Source organism: Arvicanthis niloticus, chromosome 20 (genome assembly GCF_011762505.2).
Source record: "Arvicanthis niloticus isolate mArvNil1 chromosome 20, mArvNil1.pat.X, whole genome shotgun sequence".
Classification (NCBI taxonomy): domain Eukaryota; kingdom Metazoa; phylum Chordata; class Mammalia; order Rodentia; family Muridae; genus Arvicanthis; species Arvicanthis niloticus.
Window position 1 is genome coordinate 12,950,272 of NC_047677.1, and position 19,417 is coordinate 12,969,688.

The 19,417-nt window shown below is 47.4% G+C and overlaps 1 protein-coding gene across 1 annotated transcript in view; it reads right to left on the reverse strand.

Moving 5' to 3' along the window:
• The window catches only part of Prep (prolyl endopeptidase), an 86,404-nt gene that overhangs the window by 22,115 nt on the left and 44,872 nt on the right, over positions 1-19,417 (reverse strand). The window contains exons 8-10 of the mRNA XM_034524419.2: positions 18,476-18,667; positions 11,970-12,167; positions 8,285-8,388 (exon numbers count right to left, since the gene is read on the reverse strand). Of these exons, the coding sequence (XP_034380310.1) occupies positions 8,285-8,388; positions 11,970-12,167; positions 18,476-18,667 (494 nt within the window). The remainder of the gene's footprint in view (positions 1-8,284; positions 8,389-11,969; positions 12,168-18,475; positions 18,668-19,417) is intronic.

The window sequence follows — 19,417 nt, forward strand, 5'->3', positions numbered from 1 at the left end:
TCTTTGCTTCAGTCTGTGACAGCCAGTGACAAGCACACATGGGGGCCACTCAGGAAGGCCGACTTAAGTTCCTTCCATGGTCAGGCAGCTTCCCTTCACTCAAGCCTCCACTGGGCACCACCTCCTCTCAGCACAGCCATTCTAGACGCTGAGATCCTCTCTATGTGTCAACTCTACACAGACACTGTCAAACGGAACCCAGACCTAAGAAGCCACAGCTCTGTCCAGAGGGCCAGACCCCAGGATGGGACGTTCATACTATGCAAAACAAAACAAAACAAAACACCAGTGGAGGTGGTCTGAAGCCAGAGGCTCAGCACCAGTCTGTAGGTTCATGTGCCATGCTGCTAAGGCCTGTCTCAAGAGGAATCCTGTCCACAGCCTTTACAGGCTGGAGGGAAAATAGAAGGAACTTGGTTATCTTATTCGAGAAACAGGTCTGGCACAAAGTCAAAAGCCCACAGAGCTATGTGGCCATTGGCTTCCCCTGCTTCCTCCCTGACCCAGATAACCATTCAGAGAACTCATCTGTAACCTCAAATACACCTGTATCCTCTATCCACAAATCTACTGCCTGTCCTTGTCAAGTGCTCGTGCTGGGACGAGATGACTCAGTTGAAACTGCCTGCTCCACAAGCACAAACATCTCAGTTTCCATTTCCAACATCGTCCTAAAAGCCAGACCCCATGGGGTGTCTGTAATTCCAGCGCTGGGATGGGGTCAGGGCCGCGGACAGTGGATTCGTGAGACACGCTGGCCAGCTAGCCTAGCTGAGTAGATGGGGTCCAGGTTCAGTGGGAAACCCTGCCTCAAGACTAAAGTGCCAAGTGACTGACGACGAAGCATGCGTGTCAACTCCTGCCCTCCACACGTACATACGTGTGTGCACACGCACTCACATGAACACACCCACACAAGCAGGAACATACATATACACGCAGAGTGCTTTTGTCTTTGTAGTGTGTGTTTGCTAATATCAATGATCCTAGTTTCAAAACCAGACTCCACCTTACAGTGAAAGAACGGGAAAAGGTGGTTGAAGCAAAGGGAACCAGGAAACAAGCAGGTGCTGCTGCCCCAATAGCTAACAAAACAGACTTCAAACCAAAACTCATCGGAAGAAGTAAAGGACAATAATCCTGAAGGGAACCATTAACTAAGAAGACACTACCATCCTAAACGTATGTGCACCAAACTGTGGAGCACCCAGTCGCATACTGAGATTAAAGACACACACCAAATCTGACTCAGTAGCAGCAGGTACTCAATATCCCTCTTTCCCCAACAGACAGGTCCATCGGGACAAAAGTAGAGAAATACCAGAATCAAGCTATTGTCGCACATCAAATGGACCTAACAGGTATCTACGGAATATTCCACTCTCCACTCAGCAGCATGCCCAAGCTTCTCTAAAACAGATCATATCCTGGGACACAAAACAAATCTCAAATTCAGAAAACTTGTGGTAACACTGTGTATCCTATCTGACCACAATACAATAAAATTTAAAGCAACAGCAAACACATTTCTAGTAAGTACACAAAGTCAGTATGAATAAACACCTCAACACTGAATGATGAGTGGGTCAAAGAAGAAATCAATTAAGGTCTCAATTTTTCTATTGGTCTTTATTTTTTTTCTCAGCTCTAAGCATGAGATTTAGGCACCTGGCCACCAGGGGGCGTGCAGTACTTTGGTTTCCGGCCTGTACCTAGTTGACTCCTATTTTATCTTTTGTGGAAAGCTGCTATGGTATGTCTCCCACATCCAATCCTGTTGCTTTGAGCTGGGCACACATCTCCCCTACGATTTAAACGACATCTCATAAGTCCTTGTAACTCAGCCTCACCCTTTACCCATGTCAGCAGATGTGACCTATGCTTCTTTCTAGAGCACAGCCCTAGCTGGGGTGGGCTAAAGAATGGATATAATATGGTCAAACCCCAGCAGCCATAAGACATTAAGTCTTGCTGGAAACGGAAGCTCTGTGTGGCCATGCAACAGAAGAGTGGGAATCCTGGACTAGACTAGGCCACCCTGTGCACTCGCCTGTGACTTTCCAGCCATGAATGTTTTGGTTTACTTTTCCCTGGTGCTCAGAACTGTGTCTGCACTGAAAGGCAGTTTGGCTTTTTCGTTTTGGTGATGCTGTCTGTGAAAGAATGGAGGCTAACCTCAAACTTAAGATCTTCCTGTCTGAGTGCGGAGACCACATCCAGACTGATCCCATCTTTACAAAACAATTATTAAGATGGCTAGGAACAGACACCAGCGGCAGACGCATTACGCCACCAATGTTTTCCACTTTGCTATGGAATAAAGACAGGATGCCACTGCTTTCTGAGACAGCGAGGTGACGCTTAGGTGTACCTGCCTCAGCACCGGCAGCCTTAGCCACAACTCTCAGGGAAACATTAAACCTGCAGAAGTGGCTTTATCACATGGAATAACAAATTCAGTAATACACACAGATATCTGAATTACTAAATACTTTATACACTAAGTAAGGGTGAAGACATTTCCAGCACAAACAACTATCACTCATGGTGCTAAGTTTAGGTTTGGTTTGATCTACAGTAGTTGTAGCATCAAATATGAAATATGCATTGTTAAACAATTAACGGACAGATCTAAGCTGTTCATATTAAATCAGTCTCTGTTAGATACACTAACAACTCAGTAAAGTAAGCCTGCCAAACCAAATCCCTGCCGTGCTGGGCCATGGCGCCACACCCCTCTTCATCCAGGAAAACCAACAGGTTTCTTTTCTCCTGTTCTAAGGCACCAGGTGGAAGTCGCTGCTCTCTTGGACCTACCAAAACTCAGACAACACTCTTAATCTAATACAGAACCGTTTACTCAGAACAAAGTCCAGAGAAACCCAGAGACGTTCAGCCCAGAACATTTCATGATGCAGACTTTATTTTTATTTTCATTTTTAATGTCATATACTTTATCATAGAAAACTTACAAATTAATAAAAACACTGCACATCAAAACTGGCTAGCCCTAAGTCGATACAACTCAGTGAACTTCTATCCAGCTAGCACAGGTATCTGGAACAAAAACCGTAATTTAATATTAATCTTTACACTTTAGGTATTGAATATGTTTTAGGTATTTATCCACCACGAAAACCAAACAAAACTGCATGTCGGAATTGGAACTAGAAAACAATGACTGTAGATTCTCTTGTACCTTGTGTCTATTAGTGTATTCCGTCCTTCATCGACCTCTTTTTTTTTTTTTTTTTTTTTTTTTTTTTGGTTTTTTTGAGGCAGGGTTTCTCTGTGTAGCCCTTGGCTGTCCTGGAACTCACTCTGTAGACCAGGCTGGCCTCGAACTCAGAAATCCGCCTGCCTCTGCCTCCCAAGTGCTGGGATTAAAGGCATGCGCCACCACCGCCCGGCACTCATCGACCTCTTATATGACCCTTGTTCTCTCTTCTTCATGTTATATTACACCCACATGTAATCTGATCACATATAGAGACTTATGAGCTAGATGAAATATGAAAGAACATGTGCTTTCTATTTCTTTTCTGAGGTCATGTGACCTATGGTGCAGATCTTCTATGGATACCCACGAGGGCTGGCTACACTCTCAAGGCTACCTTGATACTTTCACATTGTGGGTTATATGTTTCCAGGCTGATACAAAGTGATGCTGTGCTTCAGACATGGAAGAGAAAGCATGTACCATCTCATGGAGTTGGCACTGGCCACACACTGGGCACGTAATGTGCTTCTGTAACAGAAGCAGAGACCCTTACCATCCTTGCAGCTAAGTCGTTGAACACTTCAGATCTGCACAGAAAAGGGAGTGCAGGCCGCTTTGTGCAGGAGCATAACACCTTCATCCAGAATGCCAAAGCACTACAGATGTCTATTTATGCAGGACTACATCACTGTACAGACCAGCAAATATGGGGGCAACCAACTGAGGACAGCTGATACCACTTCAGGTAACTTCCACAGTGAATCCTGAAGCACAGTGAGACCTCAGTGCTCCATGAGAACACTGCCCTTCACCTTCCCTAAGCCATCTTCAAAACCGTTACATCTAGTGTGTGTGTGTGTGTGTGAGAGAGAGAGAGAGAGAGAGACAGAGAGAGAGAGAGAGAGACAGAGACAGAGAGGGAGAGAGACAGAGAGAGACAGAGAGAGAGACAGAGAGATAGACAGAGAGAGAGACAGACAGAGAGAGAGAGAGAGAGAGAGAGAGAGAGAGAGAGAGAGAGAGAGAGAGAGAGAGATATGACAAGGAGCATACACTGCAGTCAGAGGATAACTTGTGGAAACCAGTTCTTTCCTTCCAGCATGTGGGTCAACAAGCAAGGCTGGTCAACAGGCACCTTTACTGGCTGAGCTATCGTGCCATGGCCGCCTCTGTTTCTAACCAAGGCCTGAGTATACAGACCCAGAGTTACAGAACTATATTGCCATTAGTGCAACAGCCAGCTCACAAGCACACGGATGGGCCGTGCCTGCTCCTGATGCTACAGGTGCTACGAGCTTGGAGCAACACTTCCTGGTATCAAAAAGCTTGTTAATGCTCAAGAATATGTCCTCTCAATAGCAGTGCCTGCATGCTAGCAACCACCAATCAGTTATGACTAAGGTCACAGAAACCTAAGTGTTAAAAAAAAAGTTCAAATCTACTTTAGGAAAGCGATGGTAGCGCACACCTTTAACCCCAGCATGAGGCAGAGGCAGGTGGATCTCTGTGAGTTCAAGGCCAGCCTGGCCTTTAGAGCAAGTCTCAGGACAGCCAAGGCTATGCAGAGAAACCCACAAACCAAAACAAAACACATATCCCACTACTGTGACCCCAAGGCATGCTGGGAAACACAAATCATCAATGCTGAGATTGAGGTACACGTTAGAAAGAGTCCTACTAAGTACAAAGGACGAGAGACGCAGGCAGTAACAACACGGCCGGATGCTTCAAGTCCTTACTATTACACCGTTCCAAGCAATTCTACAGCTGCTCATAAAATATGGATACAGGGGATCTTCTAATTTATCTCGCCTTTTATAAAATGTGAGACTGCTAAGAAAAGAGAATAGTTGGCTTATATTCAGCTCCTGGTCCATTTTCAGGTCTATGATTTTTTTTTTCTTCTTTCATTTTGGTCGGAGGGGAAGAAAACCAATCTCTCAGCTGGCTGAACCACGAGACTCTAGAAGCCAGAAACTGAATTCTGGCTACGCTCCATTTCTTTGTTATGCCCTGTTCAGCCACAGCACACAATTCATCCCCGATGACACGGGCCAGCGGCACCATCTGCACACACGCGGCACACTGAGGCTTAGCTTCTTGAACTGACTGTGAAATTATGGGATCTCACAGCAGGGAAAGCAGAAGCACGTTCTGAATGACAGGAGGTCCTAACGTCAGTGGTTATAAAACCACTCACTCTCCTCCCTAGTCTCCACAAGCAAGAGGGCTTCTCCTGGCCAGGGTGCTCCACAAACGTCATCCTTCCCTGGACCGGGGCATCTCACATCTTTTCAGATCTTTCTGTGTTTCAATTCTTGGGCGTGACTACATTTCCCAGGGAACAGTGCCAACATAAGGAATGTCTGCATTCAAACACTCCCTGTTTGGGAGGGACTGTTTATTGAGAGACTAAGCTTTCTTCCATGTTTGTTAAGAGAGAATGAAATGGATTACTGGAAATACATGTAGATAAGATTTCTTAGGCAGGCTCACACATCTGTTGGATGAGATGACACTGTTATTGTATCTTAGCTTCCCTGGAAAAGACTCGGGCAGACAGGTTCTAATCTCTCCGATGTGGTCATTTCACAGTAAAAAGAGAAACTAAATTAAATAAAGATGTAATAAACCCACCTAAAACTTGCGTCTTCACATGGGCCTCAGATGAGAAGAGAGATGATGAGTTCTCTAGGATCTGATTCTGAAACTTGTTTCTCCTATTGCTTTGAACAGTAACTTAGACAACTAGTAAGAAAGGTGTTTCTGATGTGGTTGGTTTTCCCAGAGCTGCCACCAGGATGGATAAAAGCTACACAGACATTTTTTCTATGTCTGATGATAAAACTCAACACCAGGCCCTTCCCCTTCCCAGGCAAAATGTGCAGGTCTTGTGAAATGCAGACCCCTCCACAAACATGCCCTCCCCAGTGTGTGTGCGATGGCTTAGCCATCTGTCTCCTTGCCCTTCCCCTCCCCATCTCCTTGTTTGGTCCTTTTGCTGCCACATATCCAGGAAGACAGTACCTCTAGGATGTCGTCATGAACACTATCAGTTAGTGGTTGCCAGCCCTGCAGGCTAACCTACGCATCTTCACGGTAACACGTTACACAGACTCAAGTCACGTGAGACTGAAAGCCACAATTCCCAGGACAGCTGAAAATAAAATGAGTTTTTCCATACCTGCTGCCTTCACTTGACACTTTACTACACACCATGAGGACACATTTTACTCCTGCACAAAGCCCTCCCTAGAGCTCCGTCCATGGGAAGTGCCTGTCGGAAACACCGCTGAGAGCCTAGTCACACCATGTGCACACCTGCGTCCACTCTCTGCTGCATAACTGTAAACCCAGACCTGCACGAGGGCCTGAATCAACAGAGCTCCATGGTGTGGTGACAATCAGTATGAGGCCCGTGACAGGCACAGAACACAGAGCAGTGTGCTGCCCTCTGCAACCCAGTGTGCTAGCCCAGGTGTGTCCTTAAGTGTTTACCTATGCAATGCTCTAAGTATCTGAGATGGTCAATGTCAGAGCAGTTTTCTTTGAGTCACGGGGCACCAGGGACAGAGTCTTTGCCACAGCCAGGTATCTAGTATGACAGTGTACTAGGCACACTGTCTCTTAGAAATCTAGTTGCTCTGTTCACAGCTGAGGGATTTATTTTCCACACAAACATTTGAGCTTTACCACCCCCAACCCACCACCATTTGGAACTGAAAAGAATACATATACTGTCCTCACCAGGGATGCCCAGGAAGGACTAGAAGAAAGTCAAATGCAACAGCTGAGAGAGATACGTCTCCTACAGAGCCATGTGTATGCGTGTGGGATGGAAACCCTCCTAGATACTCAACTAGCAATGAAGCTGAATGTCTGACAGTCAAACTGATATAGAAAAACCACACGAACATTACAGTTATATCTATTGAACAAGACTGTACTCAATCTATATGTTACCTCATAAAACACAGTACCTTCTAATAACTCCAAAGGTCCCGAACACTACTTACAGTTGAAAACAGTGGCAGAAAGGCCATGTGCCTTGCCCGATGCCACTCAATATGTATAAGGCTACGTCAGGCCTCCCTGAAAGGGCTTCTGATATAATAAGCCCGGTGCTTCGGATTTTAACTACTACTCACACAGATTATAACCCAGGAAACTTTCTTAAGGGTGCTAACATACTAAATAAATTAGGACATGTGTAACGGGCCATAGACTGTGGTCCAACCATTCAGTCAAAATATTCAGCAGCCTGTATATGAACACATGGGCACAGCTGTTCTCCAATCAACAGAAGTCCATTTTGCTAGCAGTTAACATAGGACACAGATGGTAAACCACAATCCTGTACCAAATCCAGCTTCCACCTGTTTTTGTAAACACATTGTTACATAGGATCTATATCTAGCCATGGACAACTGAGGGTAAAGCATCACCCCATCACAATGATGCTCCACCGTGGGAAACCACCCTTGGGAACAGTCAAGTACCCAAATACAAGGTCTACTGTAGTCTTAGGGTTGTCGGAGACAGAGATTCTGTGTAGTCTTGGCTGTCTTGGAACTTAATCGGTAGACCAAGCTGGCCTCAAACTCCCAGAGACAGACCCACCTGCCTTTCCCAGGAGTGCTGGGATTAAGGGTGTGCACTACGACCACCCAGCTAGTCTTTTCAATATTCTGGTTCCTGATCTGTAGCCGGCACAATTCAGCCTCCCACGTGGGCGTGCCCCCTCCTTAAAGCTTCTTTCAAAAGTTTATTAATATTTTGTTTTTTGAGACAGAGTTTCTCTGTGTAGCTCTGGCTGTCCTGGAACTCACTCTGTAGACCACGCTAGCCTCGAACTCAGAAATCTGCCTGCCTCTGCCTCCCAAGTGCTGGGATTAAAGGCGTGCGCCACCACCGCCCGGCAGTATTTTTTTTTTTAAACATTGAAATATTTGTCCTCTGTATCACCGTGGGTTAGCTCTGCGGCTTCTGACAAAGCGGAATGCGAACAGCGTCCTAAACATCAGACTTGCCTGTCTCCTGTGAAAGAGACCAGTTCCTCCATACCTGGATCGTCTGGTAATCGGAAGCATCGATCCCCTTCACCGTCACCTCTCGGAAAACCATGGGCTCCAGTTCCTCTTTGGTAAGATCGCAGTGGTAAATGACACCTAGAGGGAAGAAAGTCTCAGGTCACTTTCCATGTCTCCTGAAGCACACTGGGCCACAAGGATGCTGTGCACACACCACCTGAGGGTAACAGCAGGCAGGGGCCTTGCTCATCACCACTGAGTGACTGTGCCAAGCAGCGTGAGGGGAGTCTGACCCTGGAGAACAGAAGTACCCTCATCAGCACCACTGCTTCCCCTCCGACAGAGCTGTGATGTTAATATCTACTGTCAACTTGATGCACTTGCAGCCACTTAGGAACCAAACATGCACAAATCTGACTCCTGGGGTGGGGGAGATATCCCAGTGCTCTTTTCTGAAGGGAAACTGGGTGCGGGGGGGCAGTGGGGTCTGGGAAGTGGAGAGGAAGCTGTTGTTGAAATGTACTGCATGAGAGAAGAATATAAAAGAAATCAGATGGAATAAAGAGGCAGCCTGTGCCACGTGATCATCGGCTCCGCCTTCATGCTGACACTGATACCGAAGAATTAGGAGCTGGAATTAAAAGCTCAGTGAACCCAGGCAAGTCACTAACAAACTGGAATTAAATTCCCTAATGAAAGACAAAGGAGAGGAGACATTCCTGTTTATACAGAAAAGCTGAGATACGATTCTAACTCAGAATGAAGCACACAGCAAAGGCTGGTGGCCATTAAGAGCTCCACGTACCTCCCTCCATTCTATATAAGGGCCCACTAAGGAGGTGGGGATCAGCTTGGTGGTTTCAATGATAACTGTATTTTAACAATATTCTCTATGCAGAGTCATCTGGGTTAGCCCAGGTTAACACACCGCACATTCTTGCTTCTGTAATGTGAACCACTGTAACCTACGATGCATCATGTCCCCCACCTGATTCAGGTCACGCAGAGACAGGGAAAGTGTGCTGGAAGAAATGAACTGAAGAGTTAAAGTAGCAGTTGATTACAGAAGCCCCGTAAGGTAAAAGGCGTGAAGCAGCGCTCTCACTGGCTGTCCAGCAGCAGGACGGAGGCAAGGAGACCAGAGGTGTGGGCTGAGGGAAAGAAGAGGGAGTTGGAGAAGAGAATGCTCTGGGAAGAGCTGGGAAATAAGGCCGGAAGAGAAGACAATGGGGTCGTGAAGCTCAGTAGGGCAGGATTTAAGGCTATAAAAGGGCGGGGGGGGGGGGGGGGGGGGGGGGGAGAATGACACACAAAGCGCCCAAGCCAAGGCTCTTAAAGGTTTCTTTTCCAAAGCACAAGTGAAAGGCTTTCTCCTCCTGCCTCCCAGAGCCAGGCTTGGAGGATGCTGTCTTGTTCAAGTCTGGCTGGAGCTAACCTCAACCCCTAAGTTTCCACAAGCAGAGAACTAATCAGTTAAATACCAAGTAGTTTGTGTCACAGGAAATCATTGCCTGTTCTAGACTGGCCCGGCTGCCAGCTTCTTCCCAGGTGGGACTTGAGGTGCACAAGTCGCAAGTGGGCTGGGCTTCAGATGTGTCTCCACCATGTACCTCCATTGGGTACGAAGTCAGTTGGTGTCCTTGCTAGATATTCCCTGCTCACAGTGGGAAGCTGCGTCTCTCCTCCTCCTCTGCCTGTGCTACGGACTGCAGTACTGAGCAGCTGGTCCGCAGACAGGCACGGGCAGGTCATCTGAGCAATGTGACTGTGTTTGGAAGCGTATGTACACAGGCAGTCTTGCTCCTGAGAATGCAACTAGCTGATGGCTGCTTTACACTTGGCTTTAGAAGGCCTGAGTCTGGAAACTCCACTCTCTGGTTTTAGGAATCCAATATCATTAAGAGAGAAGGGAAGGATGGGAAAAGTGAACTAGAGGAGACAGGGAGACAAACAAAGCGTCACGGTAACAAATGAAAGCTTCCTCAGAAGAAGCTAGCAGCACACAACCAGGAACACTTTTCTTTCCAACCGTCACAGTCACAGACACAGGCAGTGTTTCATCGCCTGGCACAGAACCCTCATTTCCCACTAGGACAGCGAACCCTTTGCCCCAGATAATGATGAGCCTGTTCCTGAAATAAATGGTCACATGGGGTCACTGGCAAGGTTACGAGCCTTCGGGGACCCTGGCTTTTATTAAGAGCTGATGAGTCACCCCTACCCTGTGTTCCTCTGTGTCCTTCATTCATTTAAAGATATGACATGTTTAGACCAGTGAGCCCTTGAGAATGACATTAGGGCTGGAATACATCCCTCTACTCACTGGCTACTGTTGAGCGCTGGGCTGTGGGGAGACGCGGGGCACCTGATGTCCTCTTGGTGCCAGCTTCCACTCTCTGGCTTTTTCTAGCTCCTCTCACTTGGGGAAGTGCCCTTACGCACCCCAGACCTACCCACAGTACCACTCTCCATGTTCTAACAGCCTTGTCAGCAGCCTGTCACGGTGGTAAGATGTCTTATGAACCCAGAGGCTCAAACAGAACTGCATCCAGATGAGAGATCACTGCAATCTGGTCAAATCCCCAGAGGAGGATGGTCAGCTCAACTCCCGCAGAACTCCCCCAAAGACTGCTTCATCCACCAGCAAATAACAGGAAAAAAAAATCAGAGGGACAGAAAGTGCTCCAGAGGAGCTTGGCAAATGAACAAGACAAGTGTGGGAGCTTTTCCAGGCAGACTGCTTTGAAGACTGGGTCTTCCTGGTCACAATCCATAGAGCAGACTCCTGGGCCAGCACACGGCATATGTGTGGCTGTGACGGCACACACCCGAGGAGAACCTCCATACAAACAAGATGAACGTGACCAGCTCTGCAGAAAGTATAAAATGGAATTATTGTATTTTGGAAAAAGTTAACTCATGTCAGGAAATGTAAAATATCATCTTAGAAATATTCTCCTTCCCTTAATATAGATCCAAAATACACACATTGTTTTTGTTTGTTTGGTTTTTTTTTTGAGCATGAGACTGCCTTTCTATAACTACAGTTTATTCTAGGTGGTGTTCTGTACACTGGTGTGGCAATTCATGGGGTTTGCTGTTGTTACCTCACTGTGAATTTTTGTACAGATCAAGGTCAGGACTAAGACTTACTATAGCGGTTTGAATAAAAATGACCCCCACAGGTCCACAGGAAGTGGCACCATAAAGAGGTTTGGGCTTGTTGGGGTAGGTGTGGCTTTGTCGAAGGAAGTGCAGCACTAGGAAGTGGGCTTGGAGGTCTCAGAAGCTCAGGCCAGTTTACTTCCTGCTGCCTGCCAACTGGATGTAGAACTCAGTTCCTTCTCTACATGGTGTCTGCCTGCAGGCTGCCATGTTTCCTGCATGTTAGCCATGTAGATAATAGACTAAACCCCTGAACTGTAAGCCATCCCCAACTAAATGTTTTCCTTTATAAGACTTTTTGTGGTCCTGGTGTCTCTTCACAGCAATAAAAACCTAAGGAAGGCAGTTACATTGGTTGGCACTGAGAACAACAGCTGTTCCCACCCCCAGTAGAAGAGTTACTGAGAATAGTTTTTATTTGCCTCTGTTCTGAATAACAGCTTTACTCTATGTGATTCTGTCTGGAGTATAGCCTGTGGTAGGCACAAACAAAACATCACACTGCAATTTCCCAGAAGAAACTCCACACACCAGCAGCAGGAAGAGCCTCTCACCTGGAGATAAGAAGGATGTGAACTGGTAGAAGATCTCAGAGTCCTTCTTGCGTCCACTGTACCCCACCACACTGCCCACGTCCAGCGGGAAGGTCTTGAGGAGAGCACCAGTCGTCAGGTCGTGAAGCTGCAGAATGTTCTTCACATCATGGAGGTAGCACAAGACCAGGAAGTTGGACCTGACACAAGCCACCCACTCTGAAATGACAGGGAGAGCATGGCCCTCGTTTAGCCGAACAGCACACCTCTCTAGCCCTACTGTGCTCTAAAGCCCTACTGTGTGTGTGGTCATGATGCTTGGAAAGTTGTCTTATGTTTTAATCCTGTATCTCATCTTCAGCGCAGTTCTTTGATAAATGACGGCAGCGGCTATGTTCAGGAAATAAAGTAGCCTCCACCTTGGTGATGTGCAACCAGGAGTTCACAACCTTTTGGCACTCACTACAGGACAACAACCACAAAGTTCAGTCTTGAGAACTGCAAGTTCTGAAAAAAAAATTTTTTCATAGTGTTTTAGGTAGCAGGCACGGTGACCCTTGGATGCAGGAGTTCTGCAGACTGGACACAAGACACGTGGGCTGCAAATATCCCTGCTGTTCTGATCTGCAGCTCTGTGTACCAAAGGTCCACGAGTTGAAGGCTTGCTCCTCAGCCCATGGAGCCCAGTGGGAGATGGTAGAACCTTTCAAAATGGAAGGAAGTAGGTTAGACCAGACTGTGTCCTGGGAGATGAGAGGCCTCCAGCCCTCCCTCCCTCTTCCTCTTGTTTAATTTCTGACTATCCTGAGGTAAGTTATGAGTCCAACTATGGTTAGCCACGGGCCCAGAAGCAACAGAGCAAATCACCCATGGAGTGAGACCTCTGATACTATGAGTCTGAATAAACCTTTCCTTTTTTTAAAAAAAAAAAAAGTTGGTTATCTCAGGTATTTTGTCACAAAGTAACAGGAAGTAATAAATATAGCTACATGCCTATTTTGTATCTGATACCATGCTATGGGGATATAGAGAGGGGAAAAAACAAAAGCAAATCACAATCCATGTACATAAGAGGATTGATCATTTCACAAAAAGTAGTAAGCCCTGGGCATATGATCAGATACACTGCTAGGTCCCGGAGAGACAAGTGGAGGAATGAGGTCACTTCGGCAGACACCCGTGGGCACATGATGGGGATCTGGATGTAAGTTGTTGGCTGAGGACCCAAAGCAGGTGACAGTCTTGAGTACAGGGGTGTGGAAATGGGCGGGGAGGATTTCCAGGAGACAACTGTTAAGAGTGTGTTGAGGTTTGATCTTTTGATATGTACTGTAATGATAAATACTGACCCCCCTCAAGACCTGCTCCCCAAAATGAGAGAATCGCACATACAATGTGACCTTGCTTGTTAATTTAAAACTATCTGTTAAATAAAGATACCAGCAGCTAATAGCTGGGCTGAAGAGACATAGGCGAGGTTTGAAGTTCTCTGGCTTGGGGGTCTGATGAGACCACGAGGAAGGAGAGAAAGGCAGAAAGAGGAGAAATGCCGTGTGGTAAGAATCTTAAAATCACGGCCACGAGGGCTGGCCTGCTGGAGTCAAGAGCAGCCCAGATGGAACACAGTAAGTAATAGCTCGGGGTTACAGATAGGAAATAGATTCTAACAGCATAGAGAGTAGCTATTAATCTAGTGCTGATTAAGGCTTATTATAAATATAAATGCTTTATGTATTTTATGCGGGAACTGATGATCAAAGGCAGGGGAACAAGCCCTGATGGAGACTAAACATTTTTACAAGGATGGGAGGTGATTCAAGGAATGAAGGCCACAGTGAAGAGAGAGGGAAGGACCCAGAAATGCAAGTATCAATGCTTGAGGATCAGGAAGGGCAAGAAAAAAAATCCTGTAATGACAAGGAGATCCATTTTGAAGACTCAGAAAAAAAGCCATTTAGTTTTGGAGGACAGTGATGCTGGTCCGCCTTGGGGACCAAGGTGAGTTGGGGAGAGGAGGGAGCTCAGTTAGCCACTGCTGAGGAGGCATGGAAGGCTGATGTAAGGACAGCAGTATAGGATGATGCATCTGACATCCTGTGTGTCAGACAGGTAAACGCAAACCAGAGGGTGTCTGCGGAAGGCTGGAGGGAAGCAAGAACAAGCATCACCATATACGTCAGGAGGAACACTGGGCACGAAGCCTGGCAGGGAAGACACATCTCACAAACTGCCAGGGCTTGATGTAACAGGCTGTCCTAGCTTGGTTTCAGCTGCTGTGATAAACACCGTGACTAAAACCACCTTAAGAAGGAAAGGTTTTCCTTTGGCTTGCAGGTTAAATACAATATGTCACTGCAGGAAACCAGGGTTTCCTGTCTATAAACCTTTCTTATAGAGCCCAGACCACCTAGAGAAAATGTCCCACTGACATGTCCATGTGCTACCAGGACAGCACAAGCGCACGGGGAAGGAGGAAACAGAATGGCAGACATGGAAGCCAGCCTGAAGCAGGGACAGGCCATCAGGAGGGGGGGATAAGACGGCTGCACAATGAGCCATGCATCAGATGTTCTGAAAGAAGAAGCTTTCCTTAGGTTTCATGATGGGGTTCTTGACACTGCTTACTTTTATGACCCAAGAAACTGGAAACTCACACTCAGAATGTGACTTCTTATCCACGAGACCATCAAGACACTGGCCACTGTGAGGATCACACGGCAACCATCTTGGGTAGCCTTGATTACCACACTAACTTTTCCTTAAGCAAGGATCCTAAGAATTTATAATATCCACAAGTAACTTGCTTAGGGGTGGCTCGGTCCAGCAACATAGCTCACGTGTTCATGTGATGCACTGTTCTGAAGAGAGAAAGAAGCATGGGGTGGACGTGGAGTGAATTCCAGCTGTCAGGGAGCAAGCAAACCGTGTTAAGCATGAGCACACATAAATTCTACACTGGACCAAGTGAGCAAGACAAGGACAGGAGGCCTGTGGAGTGTCATAAATGACAGCTGACTCTCTAGCTGCTTTTCGAGTCACCTCTAGATTGTAGGCACAACAGGGCATTCTGTGCTGACGGTGTACTGCAATAGTGCATTCTGTGCTGACGGTGTACTGCAATAGTGCATTCTGTGCTGACAGTGTGCCACAATAGTGCATTCTGTGCTGACAATGTACTGCAATAGTGCATTCTGTGCTGACGGCGTACTGCAATAGTGCATTCTGCATGGATGGTGTACTATGATAGTGCATTCTGAGCTGGCGGTGTATTACAAGAGTGCATTCTGAGCTGATTGACGGTGTACTGCAATAGTGCATTCTGAGCTGACAGCGTACCACAATAGTGCATTCTGAGCTGACGGTGTACTGCAATAGTGCATTCTGAGCTGACAGTGTACCACAATAGTGCATTCTGAGCTGACAGTGTACCACAATAGTGCATTCTGAGCTGACAGTGTACCATAATAGTGCATTCTGAGCTGACGGTGTACTGCAATAGTGCATTCTGAGCTGACGCGTGTACCACAATAGTACATTCTGAGATGATAGTGTACTGCAATAATGCATTCTGATCTGATGGTGTACTACAATAGTGCATTCTGAGCTGATGGTGTACTGCAATAGTGCATTCTGCACTGACGGTGTACTGCAATAGTGCATTCTTAGCTGACAGTGTACTGCAATAGTGCATTCTGTGCTGACAGTGTACTACAATAGTGCATTCTGCACTGACGGTGTACTACAAACTCTGCTTCTTTTAAGTGACGAGTGTAGCAATACTGAAGGCATCCCTTCCCAGTCTACAGTGCTATAGCTTTTCAGAAGGAAACTGGCACCCTCAACTGCCAGCTATTAATTTGGATTATATATAAATGATATAGGATCTAACTTATGGCACGATTTACAGCCTCCCCTTTATTTTAAATGGCAGATGACAATTCAGGTGGCTGGGAAACACTGACAGTGTCCATGAAGGAGCTGCAACCTAAGCTGTGCCTAATCACCTGGATCCTACACAAAGACATAGGCTTCCAAGGCATCCTTTGGACATGCCAAGATGTGTCAATACTATAGAGTAGGGTCAAGAGGCTGAGCAGTGCTCCTGGCTGTACCCACCTCATGGGGACAGTTCTGCCTCAGTGTAGACAGAAGTCATCAGGCTCTCAAAGTGACTCTGAAAGGGTCTTGGCCTGAGGATGCTCAAGGAAATGAAATGGTCCAGCACCTGCTCTACAAGTTAAAAGCGAGGGTAGAGAGCTTTGCGGAAGACAGGAAGGTACTCCTGGTGTGCTGTAAGAGTCTTCCCACTGTGAGGAGCAGGAGTCTGCTCTTTTATTCACTGTGAGGAGCCTGGGATAGACAAAGTAGCACTCTGGCCACAGCTGGAGTCATGGCCACACTGTGGCAGGGATCTGAGATGCAGGACCTGCTGCCCTGGAGTTGCAGGTGTGGATTTTTCAGGGAAGAGCAGGTGGGGCTGTCGTGGGGCTTATCTGATACTGGCACGGGGGTTGAAGGTAAAGATCTTGATACAAGACATTGGCGGGGTACACCCAAATGCCCAGGGCTGGGGAAAGCAAACTCAAACCACAGAAACTGTAGAAAAGAGACAATGGGAAGTGCCCACGGAAACCTGTGACCCTGAGATCAGCTCTCTGCTGTCATACAGCAAGATCAGACTTAAATCCCTGCAAAGCACAATGGACAAGGAGAACTCTCAGGTCCAGATGTGAACCTGTATCTACATGGCTAAGCACATGTGCCTTAGAGCACACATTGCAGAACACACTGCAGGAGTGCCTGAGAACACTAGAGAACACACTGCAGGAGTGCCCAAGAGCACTGGAGAACACACTGCAGGAGTGCCCAAGAGCACTGGAGAACACACTGCAGGAGTGCCTGAATGCACTGGAGAACACACTGCAGGAGTGCCTGAATGCACTGGAGAACACACTGCAGGAGTGCCCGAGAGCACTGGAGAACACACTGCAGGAGTGCCTGAATGCACTGGAGAACACACTGCAGGAGTGCCCGAGAGCACTGGAGAACACACTGCAGGAGTGCCTGAATGCACTAGAGAACACACTGCAGGAGTGCCTGAATGCACTGGAGAACACACTGCAGGAGTACCCGAGAGCACTGGAGAACACACTGCAGGAGTGCCTGAATGCACTGGAGAACACACTGCAGGAGTGCCTGAGAGCACTGGAGAACACACTGCAGGAGTGCCTGAATGCACTGGAGAACACACTGCAGGAGTGCCTGAATGCACTGGAGAACACACTGCAGGAGTGCCTGAATGCACTGGAGAACACACTGCAGGAGTGCCTGAATGCACTGGAGAACACACTGCAGGAGTGCCTGAATGCACTGGAGAACACACTGCAGGAGTGCCTGAGAGCACTGGAGAACACACTGCAGGAGTGCCTGAGAGCACTGGAGAACACACTGCAGGAGTGCCTGAGAGCACTGGAGAACACACTGCAGGAGTGCCTGAGAGCACTGGAGAACACACTGCAGGAGTGCCTGAGAGCACTGGAGAACACACTGCAGGAGTGTCTGAATGCACTGGAGAACACACTGCAGGAGTGCCCGAGAGCACTGGAGAACACACTGCAGGAGTGCCTGAATGCACTGGAGAACACACTGCAGGAGTGCCTGAGAGCACTGGAGAACACACTGCAGGAGTACCCGAGAGCACTGGAGAACACACTTCAGGAGTGGCCGAGAGCACTGGAGAACACACTGCAGGAGTGCCCGAGAGCACTGGAGAACACACTGCAGGAGTGCCTGAATGCACTGGAGAACACACTGCAGGAGTGCCTGAATGCACTGGAGAACACACTGCAGGAGTGCCTGAATGCACTGGAGAACACACTGCAGGAGTGCCTGAATGCACTGGAGAACACACTGCAGGAGTGCCTGAATGCACTGGAGAACACACTGCAGGAGTGCCTGAGAGCACTGGAGAACACACTGCAGGAGTGCTTTCTCTGAGAAGAAGCTAATCTGCAGCCTGCAGTGCAATTCTCCACTGTGAGTGATACATTTCTAGATGGCCTGAGACTTCCTCACTGAACTTACCACAGAAGCTCACTTCCAGTAAGCAAACTCTTCCAGCAAGGAAGTGCTGACTGAATTCCTCTTTTGTGTAAAAACCTAGTAAAAGACTAGTGAGTCTTCTAGACAAATTAGGTTTTCATGCACTCATTTGTAAGTCAGCATATTATTTTTGATGAGTAAGTTCCTGTGGCAGCTCTCAATTAAAACGGGCAGTCTATTCTCCTTTCTAGCAAGATGGCTGGAAGTCCACCCTCACATCTACAACAAATAAAAATGAACAACCAAGGTGATACAAAAGCTTAAAGCTAAGAACTGCTACTCCTTTAACCAGACAGTAAACACTGTTAAAGCATCCTAATAATTACAAGCCACAGGGTCTGTATAGAGTAACTAGTCAACAGACCGTGAAGGACTGACCTGTTGATGTCCTCACGAGCGCAGTTCCAAGCTGCCACCTGCCTTACCTAAGACATCTTTCTCGTGCTCTGGAACGAGCACTTTCCACTTGGACTCGTCAGGGTCCGAGAAGTCGATGTTGATCAACCGATAATTGGGAGAATTGCGGTTCGTCTTGAATGTGAACACTGTGCCCTCGTTGGTTACGTAATCATATTCTCCTTCAAAGTTGTCTATCAGTTTTACCCACTTCAGGATTCCTGGGAAGAAATAAAGCATTTTTGTCATCTCTGATACTGGAAGAAACGACGTAGGTTTCCACACTGGGAGGCGAGGGGTTCTTTTCTTTCTACAAAGTTCACAGCACAGATGGTACTGGGATCTGCAGCACACAAGGAAGAGCAAGGGCTAGCTGTGGGTGGGTGCCAAGGAGCCACTGAAAAGCCCAGCGCTAAAGGGAGACTGAAGGACCTATCTCCGGCCCTACCATTCCGCATACCTGCTAATACTCTTCTGCCTGAGCAAGTCTCAAATCGAAGCCTGTCTTTCCACTCTTCCTGTCACCCTACAATGTCCCCTCCCTACCCACCTGGTCTACATCAGTGGCCCGCAACCAGGGGCAACAGACTCTGCAATTCCAAGCAGCCTTTGGAAGGTCTACGGCCTGTTTTGGTTGCCATGACTTAAAAGGTGAGGTGTGATACTGCCATCTAGTGGCAGAGGTTAGAGATGCTACAAAAAACTGCTATCAGCAAAGCAGCAAAGCAGCAAAGCAGCAAAGCAGCAAAGCCTGCTCAAAAGTCAGTAGCGCCAAGTCTGCCTGGTTTTGCCATGACCGTTGCCATACTCTATTCCAGGCAGCTCAGTGTCTTAACACACTAACCGGGTCCACGATGGGGCCAGTGCCTTCCCCGTTACACTCCGAATTAAGTTCCCACACCATAAAACAGTCCTTTCTCAACTTGACACACTCGAAATCTTGCCTCCCCTGCTGTGGTGCTCCCAGGGGT